Below are 14759 nucleotides of genomic sequence, written 5' to 3'. Positions count from 1 at the left end.
CAGCTGGCGTGAGCACTGCTCGCATCACTTGTTTGTGGCGAATTCTCTCCGCCAGCCAATACGTGAACGCCCAGTAAGGAGCACAAGTCGGACGAAACAGTGTGCAATTTATTGCGCCGTTTCACAAGAACAGATACATTCATTGTACAGAACATTAAAAACGCACTTCCATGCACGTACACTGCTACACATCATAGTGAGCGAAGTGCATGCGCTCAAAATAAAATCACTGCGCTTGAACTTTTCGGTCATCCCTACAAATATTGAAACCATGCACAGCATCACAAAGCTTCCCACATCCGAAAGTTTCCTCCTGCTTAGCTATGCCACTTTCGAAATTCTACTGGCTTATTGGCAGATAATGTCAATTATACATACCTACACAATATAAAGGCATATCTTTGTATGCAACATCAATTACATAGCAGAGATATGCTGCTTTACAAAACACACAAAGAACTATTTAAACGAGAAGATTCTTGCAATACTTCTTAAACAACACCTACATTTGATCAAGGCACTCCAGAAAGTCACATGAGGGATGAGTAAGGACACAAATGACCTTTGCTGAGCCCACTGTGACTAGACCAGTGCAGGGGGGCGATGTTTATAGTGCTTGATGAATGACCTCCACTCTTTGCACCAATTGATAGACCTTCAGGAAACCAGAGCTCAACAGCAGCCTCCGCCTTGTGAAGCTGGTTCTTCAAGCCTAAAGTTTGTGCCTGCTGGAAAAGAAATGGTGCCACAATGCGCAAACATGTTTTCAAAAATGTAATTACAATTCCTGCATCCACACCACCTGATCAACAAAATGTCGCACTAACCAACAATATATGAAGCAATCAGTATGTATCTGCCATACTGCCACAACAAATATAAAAAGCTGTGCTTAGTCTTTACAAGTTACACTTCAAATATGGGTAAAAAATACCAACAGTATGCACATCAAAGGACATACATGTGTGTGGATCATAGTTCACTCTCCCTCCTGTGAGAGAGGCAGGAAGAGGGGGGGGGGGGGTCCTTGGGCACTCTCAAGACGTCTGCGACATCTTTTCGCCCAAGAACCTCCGACTCGGTGTTGGAAATAAACTTCACTTCACTTCACTTCACATATCACATTGGTACATTCATATCAGCAACATTCCTCTATTAAATATGTGGATGCAACAGTCATACAAGAATGACAAGTTTAATTTCTAGAACAGAAATAAAAAAGTACAACAGTTACAAAGCTACACTCCGAGCCTGCTGGCCTTGAGTGAATGAAAGCTTATTGCTTTGTTAGCAGCCACATTTATATAAATACAACAATGTCCCATGACATCGCATTTCCCACACGTCACATACACACAAATAGTGGTAATGTTCTAGGAAGCAAATGCAGCGCTGATGTTGCTCTGCATTGTGAATTGTAACTGTGATGATGAGAGGACATTTACTCAATTGTATGTTATGTCCAAAGAAGGCTGGCAAATTGAGCTAGTTGATATTCCATTAATTTTGTTGTAAGAGCTTATGGCACAAAGAAGCAAAACAAGATGACCACAGACATAGACGAAAGGCCTGACAATGACTTTAGTACGGACTTGTCAACTGCTTTACCTAATCCTGGATTGACTTGGCACCACATGAAGAACACTTTGGACAGCAATCATTTGTGTTCAAAAGCGTGTCGCAGGAGACCTCATAGCAGTACACCAATGTTACACATTTCAGCAATACTTTTCGAGCTACGACATACTCTACTTTTGCACAAAATGAGGACCACCATGGTTTTTTACAGAGCCTCAATGAATTTGTTTTGGCTATGGTACTCTAGCTGTGACTCTGTTCGTCTGTGTTTCGTAATGCCATAACTTTAACAACCAAATTACTGGAGAAAACAGAAAATAACTAAGCGATTTCATCCCAGAAAAAAAAAGTACCCTGCCAAACCCTAAAAATAATGACATAACTGCAAATTCACTTTTCTGTAAGAACACTTCAGAAAGCAAGATGCTTTTTGTTTCTCTTCCTTAGCTCTCATTTCATGCCATGTCAGAGGAAACACATATATACACGTGCATTGCACGTACACCTTTTCCTTCATTATTTGGAAACGTTACTTTGCAGTAACGTTTCCTTCTGTTTCAGAGTTTTCCCTCCCTCTAAGCCGCTTTCATAGCACAACACTACTTATACATAGAATGATTGCTTTGCATTTCTCTTGCACTTTGTCCCCTCATTTACTCCATCATCGTCTTGGCAGCGAGATTAATGCTACCTTGCTTTCCGCCTCTTCAAATGAAAAGCTCCCTAATCCTATGAATGTAACTCCTGTGTCTTCCCATAAGACAGCTGTCCCACTCTAGTCTTCTTTAAACCTTCACATTGATATCTGTCTTTGACCATACTCAGATGACTGCACCAAGGCTCTTAAAATACAGTATACGCTCATGCAACAGACCTTTTTTTTTTTTTTTTGCAATCTTGATGAGGTGCAGTCTTTTTTCCCGCTAAATTTTTCTAGCCATGCTTAATCTCCGTGATACTTTTTTACCAAAAGAGTGAATGCTATTGTTCCTCTAATGCTTTTCTTTTTTCTTCCTTTACTTTTTTTTTCATGCAGGCAAATGTTCATCTAATTTTACAGTCACTTTCACCACTGCTCAGGCTTGGTTCGGCAGCACACTCATGGATTCAGTTGTCCTCAGTGTCATACATAGCGCTAGATATGCCTGTAATTTTAAAGTTTTTCATAACAATGTGCTCGGAATGCAATAGCAGACAAGCTTCCAGTTCTTTTATCTTTTTTTTTACTTTATTATTATTATTATTTTTAATTTTTGGTTTCCAAGGTTGGGGGGTGGCTCATACGAGTGTGTGGTCCTTACTCAATTATATATGGTCAGATTTACTCTGTTTCAGATGATGCCATTCAAATATTTATTTTTCCTTCTCACTCCATGCGTCCATCTTAGCATTCCTATTTCTGACATCTGGGTATTTTGCCTCAAAACATCCCTCCAGTTCTTCTGTTTTGCTTGGACTACACTGTTAATTTCTATTGCCACACCCATCCAGTGTTGAACCAAGATACAACAGACATCTGTTAAACTGGTTGTGGGTAATTCAATTTATTCGATGCCAATGGGACAGTCGCTGCCAGCAGCCAACACATTTTTACAAGTCAAATCTTTCATTATTTTAATCCTATAAATGGCACAGGTCAAATTATTTTATGGTGGCTGATGTGTGCACACACAGCTACGTTGCCTTTAGGGTAAAAGAGCTCCTTCAATGCAGCATTTCTACTGAACACAAGTACAAAAGATGGGAAAAAGTTATGTAATTTTTAATTAATATTGGAGTTTTACATACCAAAACATCAATCAGATTATGAAGCAAGCCGTAGTGGGTAACTTTGTATTAATTTTAACCACTTGGCGTTCTGCAATGTGCACCCAATGCAAAGTACACCACCTAACCGTACTCAGTTTATTTCTGCTAATACTGTTGATATCCCAGTCCAACCAGTACTATCGGGTGTTCCCATGGGGAACACCCAATATTGTATTGGGACCCTTTTCTTAATTTTCATAAATCACCTACCCAGTAACATTTCATCAAAGGTTTACCTTTTTGCAGATGACTGTAATTTACCAGAAAGTAGATAACCAAGATGATGTTGCCTTACTCCAGACCAACTTAAATAACATACTTGCCTGGTGTCAAATGTGGACCATGGTATTAAACATTTCAAAATGCGAACCAATGTGCATATCTCGTATATCATTAGCATGTCCACACTATCACCTTGCTAATACGTCTCTCGAGTCTGTTTCATCTTACAAATACCTCGTTGTTCATATCTGTAGTATACTATCATGGAAGCATCATGTAAGGTACATCATCCCCAAAGTTAACCGTTCACTTGGGCACTTTCGAAGAAATTTTTATATGGCACCCCCATTACTTAAAAAACTTCTCTACATCACTCACATGAGTCCATCACTTGAATACGCATCATCTATCTGGGATCCCAGTGGTACTACACTGATAAACGAACTTGAAAGAGTGCAGAATCGTTCCATTCACTTTATCTTATCCAATTATGACTGCACAACCAGTGTTACCATGAAGTCACTGCTTAACCTTCTGGAACTTACCATTCGGCGTAAAATAGTCACTCTCTTTCATAAACTTTACTAGGATAACAATCATCTTCGTGAACAGTTCATTAAAACTCCTACTTTCATATCAGCTAGAATTTACCACTTCCAAAAAGTTGATGTTCCTCGTTGCAGAACTGTGACCTATTCACATACACTTTTACCTTGAACCACCTCCGAATAGAATCAGCTGCCAGAAGCAGCTACTTCAATTACGGATACATTGCGCTTTAAGAGTTTTTTGAATAACAAGCTTAACATTGCTTAATTATTTGGACTCAAATAGTTCTTCTTTTTTAGCAAGTTTTTTTTTTAGACCTCGAAATTACTATGCTTTTCTTAGTTGCAACTGTAAATTTTTTTTATTAATTTGTCGATTGTTCATGCACCTTATTCAGTATCAACTGTTTTTTTTATTTCTAATTTTGATCTGTAATATGCCCCTCTCCTCTGTAATGTGGAAACCCTGAGGGTAAAATAAATAAATAAATAAATAAATAAAAGTGTTTTTGCATTCCGCCCCTAGCGGAAAGCAGCCACCACGGCCAAGCCTGAAACCGTGACCTCGAGCTCAGCAGCACAATGCCATAGCCACCATGCAGAGAAAAATTAGTGCGCAAACAAACATGATGGGTGGACAACAAAGAAAAAGGGATAGAGAGCAATTCCTGGCATAAGTGAAAGCAGCAACAGATAGGTAGTCAGCCTGTCTGTTGTGGCAGCCATATTTCTTTGATGACGAAGACTATTGGAGTTTATTGGCACAAGGGCCAGATGTGGTCAAAGAGCGCCAAGGCCATGATAATAAGCTGTCATTGGTATATGAATCATGAATAACGAGACGTGGATGAAACACAGCCGTATATAGGCCTAGAAAAATATTCATTGAAAAGTGCGTAATACATATGCATTAAAACTACACAATGATACATGACATATGCTATGAAGAAACGATGTAGTACTACAAAAAGGTGATGTACTAAAATATGTTGCTATAAGTAGCACAACTACCTCACCAGGGCCCATAGGCACAAATGCCTGGAGGAATGTGCCATACAGACCACTACTATCACAGCAGCAGCCTCTGGTGAAAGGATGTGCTATGAATCTCGTGGGCTTATAGTGCCCAATAAATCAACATCTTGTAAAAAATGTCAAAGTGATTCATGGTCAAAAATTGGTTCTGCTCCAAGAAACAATACTGGATGAAGGGGAATGCGGCATCAGTATGCTAGAGGAAAGTGCTTTTTCGTTCAGTTTTGCTTCCCAACAGTCCACCAAGACGTGGAGAACGGTCAGCCTTTCACTCCACCTACCACAAAAGGAAGGTTCACCACCAGTCAGCATGTGACAATGAGTACTGTATGCTTGTCCTATTCTCAGTCAACAGAACATGACATCAGTTCGTCGCGCTTTTGTTACCGAAGGCCAATTTCATAGATGCGACTTAATTAAATGAAGTTTATTAGAGGCTTCATGGTCCCAGATGGATTTCCAAAAATTTCTAAGCTTTATGCACAAGAAAGGCTTCAAGTCTGTGGGAGGGATAGCATCGGCAGAGTTGCAGGCTCTCGTTACGGACGTAGCGAGTTCGTCTGAAAGCATATTGCCCACTATGCCTCTGTGCCCTGGCACCCAACATATTATGATATATTGGTTAGATGCACACATATTACACAAAGATGAGTAAAAGTCATTGACTACTAGATTCTTATGTTTTCATAGAGACACTAAAACTCTTACTGTAAATACGACAGCTTTTTGTAGTTTTAATGTCTTTCTGTGTTTTATAGCTGAGAGTAATGCATAAGCCTCTACCATAAAGATGCTCGTCTCTGCATGCAGAACATTGCATTCTGAAAAGTATCGCTCAAATACCATGCAGGATATGCCATTTGGTGACTTTGATGCGTCGGTATAAAATTCAGGACAGAAGTACTTCAACTGGAGTTCTAGAAAGTGCATACGAATGTGCATCTTTGGAGCATGCTTTGCAACTTCAACAAATGATGTGCCGCATTATATCAGTTGCCACAGCCATGGTGGCAACAGGCTTGTTGGAGCCATTAGTGGATGCACATGCAGTGGTACATTCATTTCTTCATTCAGGTTCCTCACATGTAGTAAGAAATGCTTTCTCATTGAAGGACGGTTTTGAAATAGTGTGGCAGATCTCAAATGTTAATGGTTGTATAACACAGGTGTTCAGGATTAGAGTGCACTTGAGGAAAGATGCGAATCTATGTATGTTCTTTGCAGGTGGGGTGACCACTAATTAAATGTTACATATAAAATCTGTATAGGTAGGGCTTGTTCTGAAGGCATCTATGGCCAAGTAAATACCTAAATGGTGAATGGGATCCAAAATCTTCAATGTACTTGGAGCAGCAGAGTGATACACCACGGAACCATAATCCAGATGTAACCATATGAGGCTCTTGTACAGGTTCATTAAGCAAACCTTGTCACTGCCCCATACCACGAGTGCAAGAAATCAAAGAATGTTCATTGTTTTTCAAAATTTGGCTTTCAGGTACTTTACATGTGACATGAATGCAAGTTTAAAGTCAAGTATGACACCATGAAATTTGTGCTGTGTGTTCAAAATAAGCACTGACCATGGAGCTGGATGCTCAGCTCTGGCACAAGGCCTCCTCTTCCTTGTAAAGACAACACAGGAGCTTTTCAGGGGGTTCAGCTTAAAGCCGTTCTGATTTGCCCATGTTGAGACATTGTTCAACCCGAACTGAATGTGTCGCTCGCAGACTGTAAAGTTACACAATTTAAATCCAATCTGCACATCATCAACATATGCTGAATAAAACATACCAAGTGGAATACATGGACGTAAAGCACTCATTTTAACAACAAAAAGGGGCACAGCTAAGTACGCCAGCCTGAGGTACCCCAGTTTTCTGTGTAAATTACCAAGACAGAGCATTACTAATTCTAACACGTTAAATACAGAGTGAGAGATAGCTTTCAATTATGCTAAGCATGTTGCCATGAATACCCATTCCCAATAGGTATCTGATAATGTCGTAGCACCATGTGGTGTCGTAGGCCTTTTCCATACCTAGAAAAACTGACAAGTATTGCTTATGGGCAAATGCATCGTGGATGTTTGCCTCAATGTGCACAAGATGGTCTGTTGTGGACTGGCCTTCGCAAAAACCACATTGGTATCGGGATCAAGCATATTTTAGAAAAGCTTGCATAGGCAGCTTATAGCGCTATGGGGTGGTAGCTTGTTACCAAGGATGGGTCACAATGTTTACCAAGAGCGTCTGCCTGGTCTTCCAACCTGTTTCCTTGATTATTTACCAAGGGCAGCAAATGCCGTTGCTGCACCTCTAGTCTTCCGAGTGCATTTCACACTTTTGTTTCTTGGCTCTACAAACTGATTTCCAAAAGTAATCGCTCCCAGCTTGCTTTCCTAACCTGCCGTCACATGTGCCTTTCCTGTGATTTAGGCTGTACTTCAACAAGGTTTTCTGCAGTTGGGTATCAGCACAGAATGCCCCACGCAGTGTTTTGTTCCTTTCGAGCTTGTCTGGAGTCATCATTCCACCAGGGAATGATGACTCCAGACAAGCTCGTCTTCCACTTGAATGACCTTTTGTTTGAGGGATGAACTTTTCTGCTGCATGAATAATAAAAACGGTACAATATGATACAGCATGATCTATACTAAATTTATTTATAAAATCTCGTGATAAGCAGGTGGATTCTTTAAAACATTTCTATGAGCCAAGGTTAGTTTCTAGCGAGGGACATGTGGAGGGGAGTTACATTGTGTTACTAAGATTAGAGTTACTGGGAAGAGGACACTATCAAATGCATTTTTGATTACATGCTATTCTAAATCAGGGATAAGAAAAGCAGAGGCAATCAACAGGTCTATTGATAAATATGAATTATGATGAATATTGTAATATGTTGCTTCCTTCTCATTGAAGAGGCACACACCAGTGTTCACAAGGAAGTTTTCTACAAGTCGATCTCTTGCATCACATTGCTAATTTCCCCGCAAAGTGTTATAAGCATTAAAATCGCCCACAAGTATGCAGAGTACTGGAAGCTGAACAGTCATCATCATCATCAGCCTATTTTATGTCCACTGCAGGACAAAGGCCTCTCCCTGCAATCCCTAATTATCCCTGTCCTGCACCAGCCAATTCCAGCTAGTGCCCGCGAATTTCCTAATTTCATCACCCCACCTAGTCTTCTGCTGTCCCCGACTGCACTTCCCTTCTCTTGGTACTTATTCTGCCCTAATCGTCCACCTGTTATCTACATGACCTGCCCAGGCCCATCTTTTTCTCTTAATGTCAATTAGAATATTGGCTATACCCGTTTGCTCTCCGATCCAAACTACTCTCTTCTTGTGTCTTAATGCTATGCCTAGCATTCTTCGTTCCATTGCTCTTTGCGCGGTCCTTAACTTCTTCTCAAGCTTCTTTGTCAGTCTCTAAGTTTCTGCCCCATATGTCAGCACTGGTAAAATGCACTGATTGTACACCTTCCTTTTGAATGATAATGGTAAGCATCCGGTCAGGAGCTGAGTATGTCTGCCATGCGCGCTCCAACCCATTTTTATTCTTCTGTGAATTTCCTTCTCATGGTCAGGGTTCCCTTCGATTAATTCACCTAGGTAAATGTACTCCTTCACAGACTCTAGAGGCTGACTGGCAATCCTAAACTCTTGTTCCCTTGCCCGGTTATTCACCATTATCTTTGTCTTCTGTATATTAATCTTCAACCCCACTCTTAAGCGCTCTCTGTTAAGGTCCTGAATCATTTGTTGCAACTCGTCTGCAGTATTGCTGAATAGAACAATGTCATCGGCAAACCGAAGGTTGCCTTGTCAAGATATTCACCGTCGATCCTTTTTCCTAAGCCTTCCCAGTTTAGAAGCTTGAATACTTCTTCCAAGCACACAGTGAATAGCATTGGAGAGATTGTGTCGCCTTGTCTGACCCCTTTCTTCATAGGTATTGTCCTACTTTGCTTGTGGAGAATTATGGTAACTGTGAAATCTCTTTAGATATTTTCAAAGATATTTACGTAAGCAGCCTGTACTCCTTGATTATGTAATGCCGCTATGACTGCTGGCATCTCTACTGAATCAAATGCCTTTTCATAATCTATGAAAGCTATATAAAGAGGCTGATTGTACTCTGCGGACTTCTCGATTACCTGATTGATGACATGGCTGTGATCGATTGTAGAGTATCCCTTCCTGAAGCCAGCCTGTACCCTTAAGTGACCAAAGTCCAGTGTTGCCCTCATTCTATTGCAATTTATCTTGATGAATATTTTATATAATATGGGGAGTAAGCTAATGGGCCTATAATTTTTCAATTCTTTATTATCTCTCTTTTTGTGGATGAGTATAATGTTTGCATTCTTCCAGTTTTCTGGGACCCTTGAAGAAGATAGACACTTCGTATAGAGAGCCACCAGTTTTGAATCATTATGTCTCCTCCATATTTGATTAACTCGACTGTTATTCCATCTTCTACTGCCACTTTTCTCTGTTTCATGTCTTGCAAGGCCCTTCTCACCTCATCACTAGCTATAGGAGGAGCCTCTGCAACCTGTTCATTACTGCTTTGAATGGAGGTATTGTGGCTCCTCTGGGTACTGTACAGGTCAGTATAGAATTCTTCTGCTGCTTTTACTATACCTTCGAGATTGCTGATGATATTACCCTGCTTATCTTTCAGTGCATAGAACTTGGTTTGTCCTATCTCAAGTTTCCTTCTCACTGGTTTCAGGCTGCGTCCATTTTTTTACAGCTTCCTCAGTCTTTCTCACATTATAATTTTAAATATCCTTTAATTTTGCCTGGTTGATCAGTTTTGACAGTTCCGCAAATTCTGTCTAATCTCGTGAGCTGGACACTTTCCTTCTTTGTCGTTTCTTTATTAGGTCCTTTGTTACTTGGGAGTGCTTACCTACTGGTTGCCTTGGTGCCTTGCCTCCCACTTCAACTGCTGCTTCTGAAGCCAGCCTAGTTACGGTTTCATTCATTGCCTCTATGTTATCTTTATCTCTCTGTTCTAAGGATGCATATTTGTTTGCAAGAGCGAACCTGAAATGGACTGGTTTTACCCTTACTGCGCCTAGGTTGGCCTGTTTCTTCTTGACCAATTTTACTTTTTCTCTCTTCGAATTGAGGCGAATCCCAACTTATGATCACTGCACTTTACCCTACCTAACACTTATACATCCTGCACTCTACTGGGATTGGCAGAAAGTAGGAAATCAATTTCATTTTTTGTTTCATCATTAGGGCCTTTCCAGGTCCACTTTTTGTTCCAATGCTTCCCGAAGCAGGTGTTCATTATTTGCAGCTTATTCCTTTTTGCAAATTCTACCAGCATCTCTCCTCGAGTGTTCCTAGAATCGACGCCTTAGTTGCCAAGCGTTTGTTCACCAGCCTGCTTTTCCCCCACTTTTGCATTGAAGTCGCCCATTACTACAGTATACTGAGTTTGCATTTTTCTCATCGCTAATTCAACATCTTCATAAAATTTAACTACTTCATAATCATCATGAGTGGATGTTGGACCGTAAGCTTGTACTACCTTTAATCTATACCTCGTATTAAGTTTGATTACGACTACTGCTACCCTCTCATTATTGCTATACAATTCGTCAATGTTGCCCACTATGTCCTTATGGATTAGCAATCCTACCCCGTACTGCTTCTTATCTGGGAGACCTCTATAGAAGAGGACATGGCCATTAGTCAGCACTGTCTGACCCTCTCCAGTTCTTCTAATCTCACTAAGGCTGATGATATTCCAAACAATGTCTGATAGTTCCTCAAAGAGTCCTGCTAAGCTAGCCTCACTTGACAGAGTTCGGGTATTGAAGGTTGACAGGGTAAGTTTCCATTGGCGGCCTGTCCGGATCCAGAGATTCTCAGAACCCTCTGGTGCGTCTTATTGAAGAGGCACACACCATAGTTCACAAGGATGTTTTCTACAAGCCGATACCTTGCATCACATCGCGAATCTCCCCACATGCTGTGAGCATTAAAATCGCCCACAAGTATGCAGGGTTCTGGAAGCTGATCAGCGAGGTTATAAAAATCTGTTTTACCAAGATGATTATTTGGGAGTACAGTCGACTCTCGTCACAATGGACCCTGATAATTCGGCCAAAAACATCAGTTTTATCCGAAGTCCGTAATATCCGAAACGCCTCACTTCCAAAACTTTCGTCGCGATGTCTAACAACTTTATTGCAGAGTGCGTGATGAACATCCAAAGTAAAAAAACAAACAAAAAGTCGCAGTTTCGTCTGAAAGGCGAAGCATCGATTGCAGTAGGAAATTAAGCAAGATAAGCACAGCAGCAGCAGCACAGCAGCAGCAGCAGCAGCAGCAGCAGCAGCAGCAGCAGCAGCAGCGAGCGAATTGACCTTTATGCTCTCTGTCGCTTCTACACGAACTAAATGTCAAAAGCACAGCGCATACGGAGCTGCCGGCACTGGGCGTACCTTGTCCACATCACAGATCGCTTTGATGAAGAGGCCCAAATGGATGCGCACTTTGTTCACATCGCAGATCGCTTTCAAGATACTGCGCCCATGCTTGAAAACACTTTGCCCACACCACAGATCGCTTTCAAGACAGGGCACCCGCGCGGCCACGTCATTAACAACAGCCCCCCCCCCCTGCTCCCGTGCCTTGTGCGTGAAAGACGGCGCGCTTCCACCCTGCTTTCCTCCCTTCCTCGCACGCAAGATATTGAGCCACGATCGTTGGTTGACCCTCATAAGACAGTTGCCAGCTCCCCGTGTCGTCACGGCAAAATTCCGTTTTATACGCTCGATTCTGACAAAAATTGTCTCTAATTTTGTCTGCTGTAGTCGATAGTCCGTTGTATTGCAGTCCGTTAAATGTGAACTTTGTTGCATTAATAAAATAGGTAGAACAAACTAAGGCTGAAATATGGTCAGTTATATTCGAAAGTCTGTTTTACGTGGGTCTGTTTTAACAAGCATAGACTTTGTGTATGTATATATATATATATATATATATATATATATATATATATATATATATATATATATATATATATATATATATATATATATATATATATGAAACATACAGTGAACAATTTACAATTTATTAAAACGCATTGCCCAAACTGACAATGCCTGCCCCACGGGCTATCTGAAGGGCCATATGTTGACACGCTACAGACTTGTCTGGAATTATTGCTACACAACCAGACGACACCACAGCGTCATCTCTATCTTTCCGGAAAATTTTGTATTGGGGGAGAAAGTTCGCTTGTGAAGATTTAAGGTGCATCTCTTGAACATACAGCACCTTTAGATTAAACCAGTGTAGGATTTCTTTAATGTTATCAAGCTTGTGGAAGAGTCCTGCGACGTTTTTGTGCTGTGTATGTAAGAGAAACGAGTAAGCTCACAGAGCCCTTCCTGGGCACCGTGATGCGAGGTTTGTTTCTTCTGGAGCAGAGATTTGTGCCAGTCCTTAGGTGCTAAGGGCACCGTCGTCTAGGTGGGTGTTTTGTCCATTGCCTCTTCCGAGGTGCTGGACACATGCTCTTGCGAGCGGTGTGTTTCAAAAGAAGGCCTCGTCTCAGGGGAGGAGACCCTTGAGGCCACCAGCCCGGAGGTCAATGGCCCTTTCTGGCCATTGTCACTTCTGGCCGGAAGTCAATGCCACGCCCCCCCCCAGCACGACAGCCGCAAGGGGGGGGGGGCAAGGTGGATGGGGGAAAGGGCAAGCCGGCAGCTCAAATAGTGAGCTGCCGGCTCACTATGTGTGGGCAGGACAGTTGCCGGAGGCCGTTGTGGCACTGCCCCCTGACGCACCACTTTGACAAGGCACTTCTTTGGCAGGTACGCTACCTGCCTCCTTGAATATGTTTTCCTTCACTTTAATTGTTGCTATTTTTTTTTTCCTTTTTCCAGGATGGGCAGGACCATGAGTATGCGGCGTGCAACCTATCACAATTCGTGCAATGTGGAGCATTCTCGCAATTGTCACATGGGTGTTCTTGGGCACTACATTTAGCACCAGTCTTGCAGCCTTGGCAGTTCTGTGAGCTGTGGCCAAATCTTTGGCAATTAAAGCATCGGAGAGGATTGGGGATGTACGGTCTGAACCGTATCTTTATGTACCCTGCCTCAATGGTCTCGGGCTGCATACTTGATCCAAAAGTTAAAATTAAGTGCTTTATTTCAATCTCTTTGCCATCACGCCTCCTCTAAATTCTCTTGGCATTTATCCCATTCTGATCACTTCAGCCCTCTAGTAGTTCAGCTTTGGTCTGCTCCATCAAATAAGCATCAGAAACGACACCAAGGATGGTGTTCATAAGGCAGTGCTGGGTCACTGTCACTGGGAGATCCCTGAATGAAACTATATTAGGCAGTTTTTTTAGTTGCTTCTTGTTGTGTAGGTCCAGAAGGAGATCACTGCTTGCCAACTTGGAGACTTAATGAACGGGGCCAAAAGTTTCAGTCAAGTGTTTTTGCAATCCGGAAAAGTGAGATCATTCTCGCTGCCTTTTCTGTTTTCTCACAATGTGTCACATGAAATCGGGGAAAATTGTCACCATGTCAGCCAACAAACTTGAAAACTTCTTCAGTGCACCCTCGTTTTGAAGGGCATTCAGGGAGTAGGGGAAAGGAACTTGCCATATGTAAAGGTTAATTTTTCGGCAGCAATGGTAGCCACCCACCATGGAGCCCAACGAGGGGACGCTGCAGCACCTGGAAAGGCCAGCTGTACACCACTACTATAAACAAATATCGTATACCCAAGGTTGGCTACGCAGACAAGGTTAACCCTTGCCGCCCGGAAATTCGGAAGTGAGAAGTGAATAAAAGATAGGAAAGATGAAAAGGCAGTAGAGAAAGGAAAAAAGATTGAAGAAGAGGACAGGAAAAGGTCTGCCGATTTCCTCCAGGTAGGTCAGTCTGGAGGCATCGTCTATGTGAAGCAGAGGCCAGAAAGGTGTGTTACCTCTGCCGGGGAAAGGGGGGGGGGGGGGGGGCCTTAATGGTTTGGACAACCGGCATCGGCTAAACACCCAGGATCCCATTTTCCCAAGACACAGCTAAGCCATTTATGGCTACACGCAGGAAGTTCCAATCCTCATGTGCTCAGGTCCGTGGTGTCGCAACACACCAAACGCCTGCTGACACAGACGCCCCTGCGGGGACCATATTTCTTTAATTTCCTGTGGGAGGCATGATCAAACCAATGTGTAGGAGATTCACCTAGCAAGGAAAACAACAGTAGTCAGGCAGTCAGGAAGGAAATAAGTATAGCAAGGGGACAGTTAAATTCACACTTTCCAAAAATCTTACGTTTGTTCCTTGACGTGGACATGGCCTCTATATGGTCCTTAGCAATTTGACAAAAGAGTTCAGCTGCAAAAGAAGTGTAATATAGTGTTTTATGAAAGAGTACAACCAACAGACCTGCAATACTAATAACAGATATTGGCCTATCGTAAACAGTTATTTTAGCTATATCCTTCCTTTTTGCATGAAAACACACACACACACATATATATATATATATATATATATATATATATA

General features: G+C 41.9%; 1 protein-coding gene across 8 annotated transcripts in view; it reads right to left on the bottom strand.

Moving 5' to 3' along the window:
- Positions 1-87: 87 nt before the first annotated feature.
- Positions 88-14759, bottom strand: part of LOC126546165 (ras-related protein Rab-24-like) — a 37856-nt gene continuing 23184 nt past the window's right edge. For 4 of the 8 annotated variants that reach the window (XM_050194296.3, XM_050194293.3, XM_055061388.2 and 1 more), the window contains 2 exons: positions 14526-14588; positions 561-728 (listed from right to left, as the gene is read on the bottom strand). In XM_050194296.3, coding sequence (XP_050050253.1) covers positions 14553-14588 — 36 coding nt within the window. In that variant the 3' untranslated portion in view covers positions 561-728; positions 14526-14552. Of the gene's footprint in view, positions 729-14525; positions 14589-14759 lie in introns of all 8 variants that reach the window. The other 4 variants (XM_050194297.3, XM_050194294.3, XM_050194300.3 and 1 more) reach the window with 3 other exon arrangements.

This window comes from Dermacentor andersoni, chromosome 1 (genome assembly GCF_023375885.2).
Source record: "Dermacentor andersoni chromosome 1, qqDerAnde1_hic_scaffold, whole genome shotgun sequence".
NCBI classification, from domain to species: domain Eukaryota; kingdom Metazoa; phylum Arthropoda; class Arachnida; order Ixodida; family Ixodidae; genus Dermacentor; species Dermacentor andersoni.
This window is presented reverse-complemented; position numbering and strand designations above follow the sequence as displayed.